General features: G+C 46.2%; 1 protein-coding gene across 4 annotated transcripts in view; it reads left to right on the top strand.

The window, feature by feature from the left end:
* Positions 1-12,067, top strand: part of Samuel (SAM-motif ubiquitously expressed punctatedly localized protein) — a 53,793-nt gene that overhangs the window by 34,330 nt on the left and 7,396 nt on the right. For 2 of the 4 annotated variants that reach the window (NM_001298899.1, NM_001273444.3), the window contains exons 4-7: positions 1,534-2,004; positions 2,246-2,726; positions 2,982-3,674; positions 3,730-3,885. In NM_001298899.1, coding sequence (NP_001285828.1) covers positions 1,534-2,004; positions 2,246-2,726; positions 2,982-3,674; positions 3,730-3,816 — 1,732 coding nt within the window. In that variant the 3' untranslated portion in view covers positions 3,817-3,885. Of the gene's footprint in view, positions 1-1,533; positions 2,005-2,245; positions 2,727-2,981; positions 3,675-3,729; positions 3,886-12,067 lie in introns of those variants that run through there. The other 2 variants (NM_080362.4, NM_001273443.3) reach the window with 1 other exon arrangement.

Below are 12,067 nucleotides of genomic sequence, written 5' to 3'. Positions count from 1 at the left end.
TAGGCGGCAAGCTGCTATATATAAATTTGGTGCCGCAGCCTCCGAAAGAGCGACACGACATGACCAACGACCAGCGACGACGACGACGTGCAGCACGAGTTACTCTGCCATAGTCGGGCCATGCCCCCAAACCACCTAGCCATGTGGCATGCAACCAGTGATGGCCAAAAACAAAACAGCCAAAATGGAGCTGGAAACCAGAAGAAACTATAATATTATTGTTCATTCGTTAAGAAAAAAAAACAACAAAATATAGTTTCTAAATTATAAAAACTATAGTATAAAACAACAAATCTATTATAAAAGGATGCGTCCTTATTTCAATATTATAATAATTCATATATTATTTTATTGACATTATAACATAAAAAGTGCAACTGCCAGCTCTGTTGCAATGCAGCGCACAGCGCTTTCGACGAGCTGAAATAGAAGCAGGCACTTGCAGCTGCCACTGGCTGCGGCATGGTTCGGTTTAGGAGGTGACCGCTGCCGCCACTGCGGATCTGGCCAGAAATCTATGCTGATTATTTTCTTTTCGGCCAGCATTGAGTTCGTTTGGCTCGTGTTGCAAAGCTCTAGGAATGGCTAATGGCTGGCTATTGCAGCAAGGGGCAAGGTGGAGCATTCGACTGCGCCTTGCTGGTGGCATGGTAGTTGCATATGAGTTATGGCCATGCCAGCCAGATTGTAGTCCACAAATGCTCAACATTGGTTAACATGAAATGTTTCGTTTCGAACCGAGAGCATCTGAAATGAAATTGTTTGGGAAATGTTCCGTGATCGTCCTAACAAGATTGAAAGTTACTGAAAAGAATTATGAGAGATACACAGGCATACGGTTGTAAAGAAGATACATTTTAGTGAAAAAAAATAGTTCGATTCTTGTGTTTCTTCTTAAATTCTGCAAAAAGTAATCACAATGGAATTGTACATATTTACCACCTTACTTTATAATTTGTATCTATAAGCCACTCTGTTCAACAACTATATACCAGTTGGAATTAAAACTAAGTGTGAACTCTCCCAGGCTTCTCATTTGGATACCAGTTATTGGACTCCTTTCGCCAGGGAACTCCTTGCAAAACAGTTCCCATGTCAAATCGCATTTGTAATCGCATTATGACCAGAGTCTTGCCACTTCTCCAAAGAATTAAACTAAATATCAAACTTCCACAAGACGTAAATCGTGGTCGCAGCTGGCTGAAAAACTTGGATGCTTTTTTCTTCATAGCAGAGAAGATCTCACGGAAGCCACTCATTAGCATGTCAAATAAGCCAAGAGAACTTGGCTCGGATGCTGTGCGGAATGACAAATAATCCAATTGTATGCGACACCTTTTCTGTCGTTGAATGGGAACTCGAGATAATTCAATATAAATGCAAATTTACGAGAAATCATGGGGTTAGGTTATAGTAAATATATCATGCTGATGTCACACTCATCCACTTATGCAAAACCTGCTAAATGTTCTCTTTAACATAACTAATCCGTATGAATTTTTGGCATTTTTCTTACCCTTTTTTTTCTGACAGATCTCGCAGCGCCACGCCCTCGTCGTCATCGTATCGTGGTGCCGGCGGTGGTGCTGGTGGTGGTGTCTCACCCAGCCACCAGCAGCAGCAGCAACAACAACAACAGTCCCTGCAGCAGCAACAACGCCTAAGTCCGCCCAGTGGCCCATCGATGGCAACAGCAACCACTACATCATCATTATCATCATCATCATCTGCATCGGCATCGGCATCGGCATCAGCAAGTGCAGCCACACACATGCCGCTGCACAATTTGTCAACGAATTTGCTAAATAGCATTCAGCAGGCTGCCGCCAGTCAGCAGCAACTGCGCAGCAGCAACAGCAACAGCAGCAGCAACATCAGCGGCAGCAGCAACAACACCAAATCGGATGGTGGTGCCGCATCGAATGCCACGGATTTCTCCACCCGCAACTATTCGGATATTATGCGATGCCTGGCGGCCAAGTACAACAATGCCAATCCCAATGAGTAAGTTTCGAGTTAGCCCTGAAATAACTTTATATTTTCCTAGGCCATATTCCCACCGAGAAAAAAATGTGGGAATGTCGTGTGAGTTATACACGTTTAAACTTAAGATCAATATGATATGATAAACCATACTTCGAAACTGAGAAGAACCTTCGGAAATGCGTAAAAATATTAAGATCATAATGAAATGCTTTTTTGGTAAACTATTAACTAAGTTGTACAACATTTTCGTTCCGTGCAGCAATAACGCAACTCGACGCAATTCCTACTATGACGGCAGCACTTCTGCGACCACAGCCACTGGAGGAGCCGGCGGTGGAGGCGGAGGAGCAGGAGGATCAAACTCTGCCCCAAGCAGCGCCCTCAAGACGGCTAGCAGCTCCACCGGCAGCACTACGACCACTGCCAAGAAGCTCTCTCCATCGGCTGCATCGGCGGCGAACAGTGCTGCCGTCAGTCTGTCCAAGGAGTCCAAAGTGAGTGCGGTCGGTGGTGCAGGTGTGGGTGGTGCAGTAGCCAGTAGTGGTGGCGGTGGTTCGTCCATGTCGCAACTGGCTCCACCACCCACCGCTCCATCGCCCACGGAGCAGGCCAAGAGCCAAATGGCCGCCGTGGTGGCAGCAGCAAGTGTTTCGCCGTTTATGACCAACTTTCTGCCCTTCTCGTCTGGCATTTTCCCGCCGCTGATAGACATGAGCAGCACCCAGGCACTGCTGACACTGGTGAGTAGCATTAACGAGTAGTAGTTGTTCCATTGGTGGTCAACAAAAAATGTTACCAAATAATGGGGGTTCCTCTTTAATGGGATATTTAGTTTGCCACCTGTAGGCAGTACCACTTTATTAACAGCAAAGTATGAAATACATACTACCGTACACCCACACTAAGCTTCGTTAATCCAAGTAATTATTTTCTGTTTTACTTAATCCCTTCTCTTTTTTTTTTCTGTACCATTTCATTCAACCCGATCTCCTCAGGCGCGTGCTGTGAAAGATGCCGAAATCCAGGAGATTCTGCGCAGCAAACAGCAGCGCTCCGGTTCGAATGCCTCGTCGCCGAGTGCGAGTGCGGCGGGCACGCCACGTTCCAGTTCCACCCTGAATGCGGCACTGCATCAGGCAGCCCAATTTGTAACACCCGCTCTGATCTACTCGGCCCAGTTGCAACAGCAACAACAGCAGCAGCAGCAGCAACATCAACGGCAGCAGCAGCAGCAATCGCAGCACGCTTCGCGGCAGTCTAGTCCACGTTCCACCAATGATTCCACGACGGTGGCGCCCATCGGTGACGGCGGCGGTGGCTCCTCGATTGCGTCGGCGGCGCCATTGGATTTGAGCTCCCAGCCGCCGGCCGCCAAGCGCTTCAAGGCAGAGCGTCGTGCCAGCTCTACGGCCACCACAGCAACAACAGCCACCACAGGCTCATCCACGTCCACACCATCCCCGCCACCGTTGGAGCAGCACGACGATATCAATTCTGGCAACGCCAACGCGACACTAGGCACGAGATCGGGAACGGGAACGGGTGAGAGTTCTGCAGCGGGATCGGGAGCAGGAGTTGCCAAGGCCCGAAGACGATGTCAGGCGCAGAGCGAAGAGGTTAACTCCTGGTCTGTGGACGATGTGTGCGGCTTTGTGGGCGGAATTGATATATGCGCCGAATACGTTCAGGTAGGCCAACAAAACCGAATCAAACATAACATTCTCCCTTTTAGCCCATTTGTAGTTGATTAAGCAAGAAGTTTCGATGGAGAAAGGAAGCTTTCTGTATCAACTAATTGAGTTTTATGGCCCAGCTGGCAGGGGTAAATAAATCGGATCTTAGAAAGTAAACTACTAAACAATACCCGTTACAACTAAGGCATTAATCAAGGAAATTCTTAAAAAAAAAACTGTTAAATTTTAAAGAAAACTACTTCTCAATCTTTCTTTGAAACTAGTTGCTTCATATCCATATGAAGTCCTCTAATTGGCTAGTCCTTGTAGATTATTTGGAATTCAATAATTAGTTTCAAAGCCCAATGAATCTCTGTGGTTGTGAACTTCCTGTCGGTAATCTAACTGGCAAGATTAACTACGTTTCGGGATTTGAACTCACCATGACCGGCATGAACTCTCTGGCGGCCATTAATATTGTGCCATGCGAGATTCAGCCTTTACTTGACTTCAACTCCAGATCCCCAGGTACTACGAGCTGCGTTGGCCAAGTTCGAGAGCAAAATGCTCCACATAGGCAACTCTTGGCCAGGTGATCTTTACGACCAGTTCCGGCAAGTTGAACGACTTTTGATCGCTCGGTCAGCCTGGGCCGGCTCTTGCTATTGCTATTGCTGTTGCTCTGGATCTGGCTTTTTCCCCCGGCTTTTGGCGATGGCTTCGACTGGCTTTTGCGGTCGACGATCGGTCAACGTCAGGCATCATTACCAGACCCAGTTCAGGATCTGCCTGCACTCTGCGGCGACTGCACAACGCGTTAATGGAGTGAAAACATGGCCTAGGTTCAGTTCAGTTCAGTTCGGTACGGTTCAGTACGGTATGGTGCGGTTGGAGTTCGCTTGGATCGAGGAGAGCCAACAATTAAGCCGGTCGGAATGGTTGGAAGGACAATGCGGCACCAGGTGTTGACACATTTTGATGCATATTAGCTGGCCGAGATGGGGCCTTCAAAGTCGTCTAATTAGCTCGCCGAAAGCGGCTTAGCGTGCATTCAAAGATGAACTAAATCTGCTTAAAATACAACATATCGGTCCAAACTGATGATGATGGAACCAGTTTGGAGAGGCCGTCATTTTGACTCCTCCCCGACGCGCGACGTTGGCGATAGACAAAAAGGCAATTGGCGTAATATTCAATTGAATTTATGGCCACAACGACACTGGTCGCTGGTAGTTGGATGTTTGGCTGGTATTGGTCTTGGTCTTGGGCTCGGTCTTGGTCGCCTGAACACCTTTTGTGGTGCTGAAGCTGGAGCTGCTGCTGCTGCTGGTGCTGCTGCAGTTGCATGAACTTGTTCCGCCAGGCCAGGCGATAGAAAAGACCAGCCTCGTTTCTGTTACCTTTTTTTTATTTTCTTTCTTTCAGACTTTTCAGTCTTTTTTGTCGTCGTTGTCGGTCGTTGAGATATTGTGGAGGTTGTAAATATTTAGTGCAGAGGTTGACTCTCGCAGGCCATGGAAATCTATATGAAGACATTGAGAACTGGTTCAGTGACATTGTCCGACGACAACAACGTTGTCGCATCATGTTGCAGTCGTACCTACGACGGACAGAGTTGCAAGTGTTATTGATATTGCCTCGGTGGAACTCCTCCTTCAAGTGGGAACCCCCACAGTCCCCCTTTTTTTGCCTAGGAGCACGCATGGGTGGCTTTTGCGATCCCTGCCAGGGTTTATTATCGCCAGGGTATTCGCCATAAAAATGCAGATGAAGTCATAAGTTGGAGCCGAACCCAAACCCCATGCCCAGTCGATGCGATCCTCTGCATTTTCCAGTTCTGGTTTGGCAAACGCAGCAGGATGCGATATTTTCTGCATTTTAAATGTTCAGATTTATGGCTATATTAAAGCACAATAATAATTTCTATGCGTGATCAGAGACACGAGCTACGGGAGGGTGCCCCGCACCCTTTTTCAAAACCCCTCCTTCCACAGTTTGTCATGAATTATTCGCTGATTAAGTGCACTGAGCAGGTAGCAAGCAGGTGGGTTGGATGCCTGGAATGCGTGGAAACCCAAGAGGAGGTTAGAAATTCGATCAATAGTAGTAGATGGTCAGATCAAAGGAGCAGATTTGGAAGTCGTGGGACTCAAATCGTTGCTCGATTCGATTCACAAAAATCTAAACTTTTGTATTTAGCAAACTACTATTTTACCTATCTTAACAATTTTCAAGATAGCTTGATATAATTGAGATCTACAGATTTCCTATACAACTTCTTTAAATGAGTGTACAACTTTGAACCCACAATCAAAGTTCACAATCAAGTCATTACCGACATCTCCATCCAATTTCCCAAGAAACTCAAGATGACGAATTCGCCAATTGTGGCAAGAACCTGGGCAAACATCTCCAAACCCATTCGCCTTGTCAATCTATCAGCATTCCGCCTTGAACTTATTTGGAGCGAATTAGTTTCTGTCGGTTAATGACAGACCCGGAATGTTCCCCTTGGCTTTGCAAAACGTGTTTGGTCCCCCAAATCGAAACTGTCAGAAAGTAAAAAGAGTCAACGCAGCGGCCAACGCAGACTTGAACCCGAAGCATCATCGCCAGGCTCCGCATTTGGGTCTCCGTCTCCATCTTTGGGGTCCGATGTACTCGCAGTACTCTGATCTCTGGCACTGCGGCTCCCCTAGTACTTATTGTATTTGACATGCCAAATGCCAAAAGTACACGTAGGCGTCATAAGATTCATGACTCGAACGAGTTGACTTTGCCTTCTAGCCCACGACGATCGCGCTGGGATCTCTTGGTTTGGTTTGGTTAGCTTTGGATTGGTTTGGTTTGGCTTCGTGTCGTTCTGTCTGGTGGTACACCAACGTGTTATTGTTGCACTGGGTTCACATAAATGTCAAGCATCGGCAACATGGAGATCAACTCCGTAGCTCTACATTTTGCACCGTGGCTAACGCCCCCGACAAATAAAAAAAAAAACAGAAAAAAAACAGAAAAAAGCGAGGCAAACTATACCAGTACCAGTATCTCCCCGTTTCGTATGCATTTCAAAGTCGACCCTATTATTAGGCATAAGGTTTCATCGTTCGCGTAAACACAAACAGTGACTGCAAATCCACGTAGTCATCATCATCATCATCGTCTTCGTCGCAGTCTCGGATTCAGATTCAGATTCAGATTCAGCAAATGTCAAAAGCCCCCAGGCTAGACTCGCACTTGTCACTTGAGCTTGGGCCCGGAGGTCTCCATTGCCATCTACAAACATTCGATTAGATGGCAGTGCCCCCTCTACACCACCACCCATCCGTTCCCTTTTTTCTCATTATTTGTTTATCTTAATTCGTATTAAAGTTAGATTTTTTATCGCCCAACCAACTCTTTACTTTGGCTCAGGCCGGGGTCCCCAAGTCCGGATCTTGACTTTCGAGTTGGGTTCCCCGGTCTTGGAACGGAGTAGAGTTGAGTGGAGTGGTGTGGAGTGGATTGTGTAGCCTTCGCATCCATAACTGTCACATGGCTGACTTAAGTTTTATTTATTTTTATATTGGCCTTTTGGCCAGGCACTCTTTTGGCCAACTGCGACCCAAGTTCCCGATGTATATCCCTCTGGCCATATCTCTAGTTTTCCCCTTTCGCCTTCACAACTCCAACTTTTTTTTCAAAGGGAAATGCAGCTTGGTCTCTGTGTTTGGTTTTCTAAAAATTGATTTGGAAAGTTGCATCAAAATGCAATTTGTTGGTTTCTCGAGTTTTGTGTGTGCGTGTGGAGAGTGCGGCGAATTGTGTTATGTGGCCAATGAGTTGGGGTTTTTCTTCTTTTGTGCAGGAAGTATGACAAGGCGTTATGTGCCAAATACAAAAACCAAAATGTAAATTAATTTTCGGATAAGCCGAATGACAGAGATGTGAAAGAAATCTTCAGGTCTTAACCAAAGAGGATTTGATTAAGTTTAATTTTTGCTAAGTTGGGAAAAACGGAATTAGGATCTAATTTAATTAGCTGAGTTCAAAGTATGTTATTACTTATATATTGCTATTAAAGATCTTCTTCTCTAAGAAACAAATGCCTATACCATAGAGGTGCGATTTTACCAAAAAATTTTAATTGCTTATAACTGGTACAGCTGCCTATGAAATGCCGAAGTTGTTAGCCTCCATTTCGTTTTGCCTAGAAAAGCAACCTCATATTAACGGTGCTTTAGTGGCAAAAACGCAAAAACTTTCATAGCCCAAAGAATCAGTGCTAGGAGAAAAAATATTGGAAAAGGAAAACAAATCACCGACTTGCCTAATGATTATAAACGTAACAATCTAGTTTGCGGCGTTGGCGGTCAACGCATTATCAGCAACAACCACTGCTGCAGCAGCACAATAACGGCAGCAACTACCGCACACGAGCAGCAGCAGCAGCAGCAACAGCAGCAACATCAGTGTGCAACAAGAGGAACCGAAGGCACGTGCTAAACATGCAACTCCTACTCTTACCACGGCCAAGACCCCGCAGACAGAAAAACAGACAGCAGTTTTGGTCTCGGCCACAGACACGACCATTCACTCAAGAGACAGCGGCAACGGAGCCACCTCCTCCTCATCCACCTCATGCAACTCCTCCAACTTCTCCAGCTCAATCGCGGGCCACAAGACCAATATGCTACCATTAATCCATGAATTACTTAAAACCACATTCCGTGCAGCGGCGGGTGGAAGCGTTGAGGGGCCCACATTTAAATTGCCCGCTTACCGCCATATTTCAATATATTGGTCCGCTGGCAGAGCTTCCTTTTTTTTTTTTGTGTTCCCCCTTTTTCTTCTTGGCGGTTTTTCTTGCCGGCTTCCACTTTTTGGCCGCCTACGAAATGTACGAACCAAAAATTGGTCAAAGACAAGCAATTTCTTGCCTCGCGCGCTTGGCGTTTTCTTTCCCCTCGTTTTTGATAATGTTGCACGATAAGGCGGAGGTTATAAGGTGGCCACGGCAACAGAGCTGCCATTTAACTGACAGTCAGCAGGCAGCGGCAAACTCAGGCAGCAGCCCCCATTGAGACCCCAGGGACCTCGGGACCAAAGTCAAGACTCGGACTCGCAGCTGAAGCCAGCGCATGACTGGAAGCATCCAAACCGAACCGAACCAAACCAAACCACACAACACAACACAACACCAACACCAAACTGAAATAAAGCAACCAAGAAATGAAGGAGCAGAGAAGTCGGCCCGAAAGTCAAATGCCAAGCAGCAGATCATGCCGGGTCTGTGGGTCTGGTGTTTAAGGTCTGGGGTCTAGGGTCTGGGGTCTGGGGTCTGGGGTCTTGGGTCCCGGGTCTTCAAAACCTCGGACCCAGGCAGGTCGTTGCAGCCAACGTCGCTCGTGGTGTGTTATCAAAGCTGATGATGATTATACCCACTTGCACGCCTTTTTTGTGCCCCTACAGGAAGCCAACGTGGAGACGACCTGGCTTTTGGTCATGAGCGGCTTGGTGGAGTGGAGTGTAGTGGAGTGGATTGGAGTTGCCTGAGCCTTGCCAGCAATTGGCTACTCGTCGCCATCGCCATCGCCGTCGCCGTCGTCTTCGTCTTGTTGCATGCATTATTATTATGCGCATGCGCGCAGTTGGCCATATAATCTAAAATTGTATCTTTGGCGTGTAACCCGGGGCACTTTTTCTTCTTCTTTCTGCTTCGGCTCCTGCTCCTGCTCCGGCTCCTACTGCTGAGCCCAAAGAAAAGCAATGCAACAAAATAAACTGATTATGTGCCTACCGCTCTCTGCAGCGAAATTAACAGGCCCATCTCCCTCTGGAGCTGCAAATCCCTCTCCTGAATTCTCCAAAACCCCCTCCGATGGATTGGATTGGATTGGCTGGCCTTCTTTATTATTATTTTCTTTTTTTTGGTTTAGCCAAAGGCTTTGTTCGGTGAGCGGGTCACATGAAATTTGCTAATATTTTGACCTTAAGTTGTAATATCAGTGCTGGCCCCATTGTGCACAGTGGTGCAAAGTTTCACGTTTGGGATTTTGATCAGCAGTGTGAAAAACACTTGAAATTAAACAATAAGAAAACATTTGTTTTTACAATAATAATAAGCATTCTTAATAAATCAAGTTGACCTTGTTATTTTCTAAAAAGGTCTATCCTAACCTCTTATCCAAAAACAGCTCTTATCCATTGATTTATCAGCAATTTGCACAACTCACCCACTGTCCCGTTCGCTACTTTGGTCCGCCAGCGGCAGTAGCTGTGAAATAAAAATAAAACTTATTTATTACATCGGTCTAAGTCGCGATCCAAAGCCCGACTTTATTGCTCGCCCTGGAGGCGAATGTTCAATAATTTATTAAATTATTTAAATAATAAGCGGTCACTTTGGAGTCGCCTGTTGTTGCTGAAACAGTTTGCTGATTGATATAGAATACAGTTCTTTTCGATCGAAGATGAATAGTTTTAGCTGGCAAATCAATCAGAGTATAAATGGCCTAGACTGGCAATTTCCAACACTTTCGGTGGAAAGTGCAGCAGCGCAAGTTTTTAGCATCTGCCCTTCACCAATTTTCGATGATCAGATAGTTGGCCAACAAAAAAGATAGCTAGTCGAGGCTGTTCTGCTCTACATGCCAATCAAATGCTACCTCAGATTGCAGATCCCGATCCCAGATCCCAGAATACAGAGTACACAGATTCCAGAACACAAACTAAAGACCGGGGCCACCTAGTAGTCAAGAGCGAGTGCCTCGAATGCGTAACAAGATCAAACCGCAGCCACCGCACTCGGGAGCTCGGAACTTGGATGTTTGAAGTTGGAACTTGGTTGTTGGTAGTTGGAGCTCGGGCAGCCAAACAGTTGGTTGGCAGAGGATGTTTGGCATTAAGCGTAATTGTTGGTTTGCTGGGCTGAATAAAAAAAAAAGAGTAAAATATCATTAAATACTCGGTACCAAAATCAAAGCCAAAGACACAAGTGAGTGTAGTCGCGTTGCCACGAGCCCATAGGTCAACTATTTGATACCCTGTAAGGCTGACAAGAAGTTGGTAATAAAGTTTATGTTCATATTTATAGGCTTATAAATTTGCAGAATCATCTAACTAAGGCAATCTTCAAAAATTGTATATACATTAATCCATGATTTTTTTCATCTTTCTGCTATCAAAATTTAAGGCAAAGTGATATTTTAATCGGATTTTTTAGTAGATAATAGTAAGTGTGTTATGTGAAAATACACATACAGTGCGCAATTTAGCTTGAAATATGTTAAATCGAATATAAGGCGGTAACTGCTAGTCGAGCACACCCCTTTGCAATGTCACTTTTCTCTTTTGCTTGGGGCGTCCAGCCACCGATACGAGCGACCGAACTGAGCCAAAGGTTGCTGATGGGCAACTGGAACTGGGTACTTGCTGGCACTGCCGGCAATCAGGTCGCCGTTTCTGGACCGACTCCGATTCTTGGCCAGCTCTTTCGGTACGCTTTTGCTTTTGGCCCGGCCCGGTACGTGGCCAGACATGAAGAATTACAATGAGTAGGTAGTTGGGCGCAATTGACGGTGAGGCTCAGCCTCAGTTTTAGCCCCACTCCATCCCCCCTCCAGTTTGGATTTCTGGTAAAGCCAAAGAAACAACAGCTTCAACCTCTGCAAGTTGGCAGCAGGTCGGCCCACGTTCTGCGATCAGCGCTCCACTCAACTGGCGGCTGGGCGAGCTCCCGGGCATAGGTAGCACAAAAAGCTGTTCAATTTAGAATTCAAATTGTTGTCTTCGCTTCTTGTCATCCTCGCTCCCCTCATCATCATCATCCATCCTTCCCTTCTTCTCCAGCTGCCCCACCATTTGCCCGGCTTGGTTGTTTGGATGGCTGACTGGCTGGCTGGCTGGCTGGTTGGTTGGTTGGTTGGTTGGTTGGATAGCTGGCTTTAGGGTTAAGCAGGTCAAAATCCGTACAACTAAATTGAGCCCAGAAAATACAATTGGGCAGAGCAGAAGACCCCTTTCAACCCGGGGTAGAATTCATTTTTGCGCACTGCACTGTCGGCTCTTCAAATTAAAATGTATTTGGCGGGCAGCGAAAATATTGTGGAAAGAGGGGGCAGAAGATCGTCCGCTGGGTGACCAGAAGCAGCCAGAAGCACTTTTGTAGCTGCTTATTAGTGTGATGTGTCTTTTGGGCAAAAAGTCGTCGGATTCGGGATTCAAGATTCGAGATTCGGGTTTTTCGGGGCTTCACTTTTTGGGCTGAGCTAAAAGCGAATGGGGATTGCGATGGTAATGGTGATGGAGGACGCGGATGAAGACCTGGCACGTTTCACATTTGACGCGCCATACGCTGACCCTGCTATTAATTTATTTTGCAAGCAACAAAATTCCAGAGCTTGAGATTATCCTCAGATGCTCGTTCATTC

The sequence above is a fragment of the Drosophila melanogaster genome, chromosome 2L (genome assembly GCF_000001215.4).
Source record: "Drosophila melanogaster chromosome 2L".
NCBI lineage: Eukaryota > Metazoa > Arthropoda > Insecta > Diptera > Drosophilidae > Drosophila > Drosophila melanogaster.
This window is presented reverse-complemented; position numbering and strand designations above follow the sequence as displayed.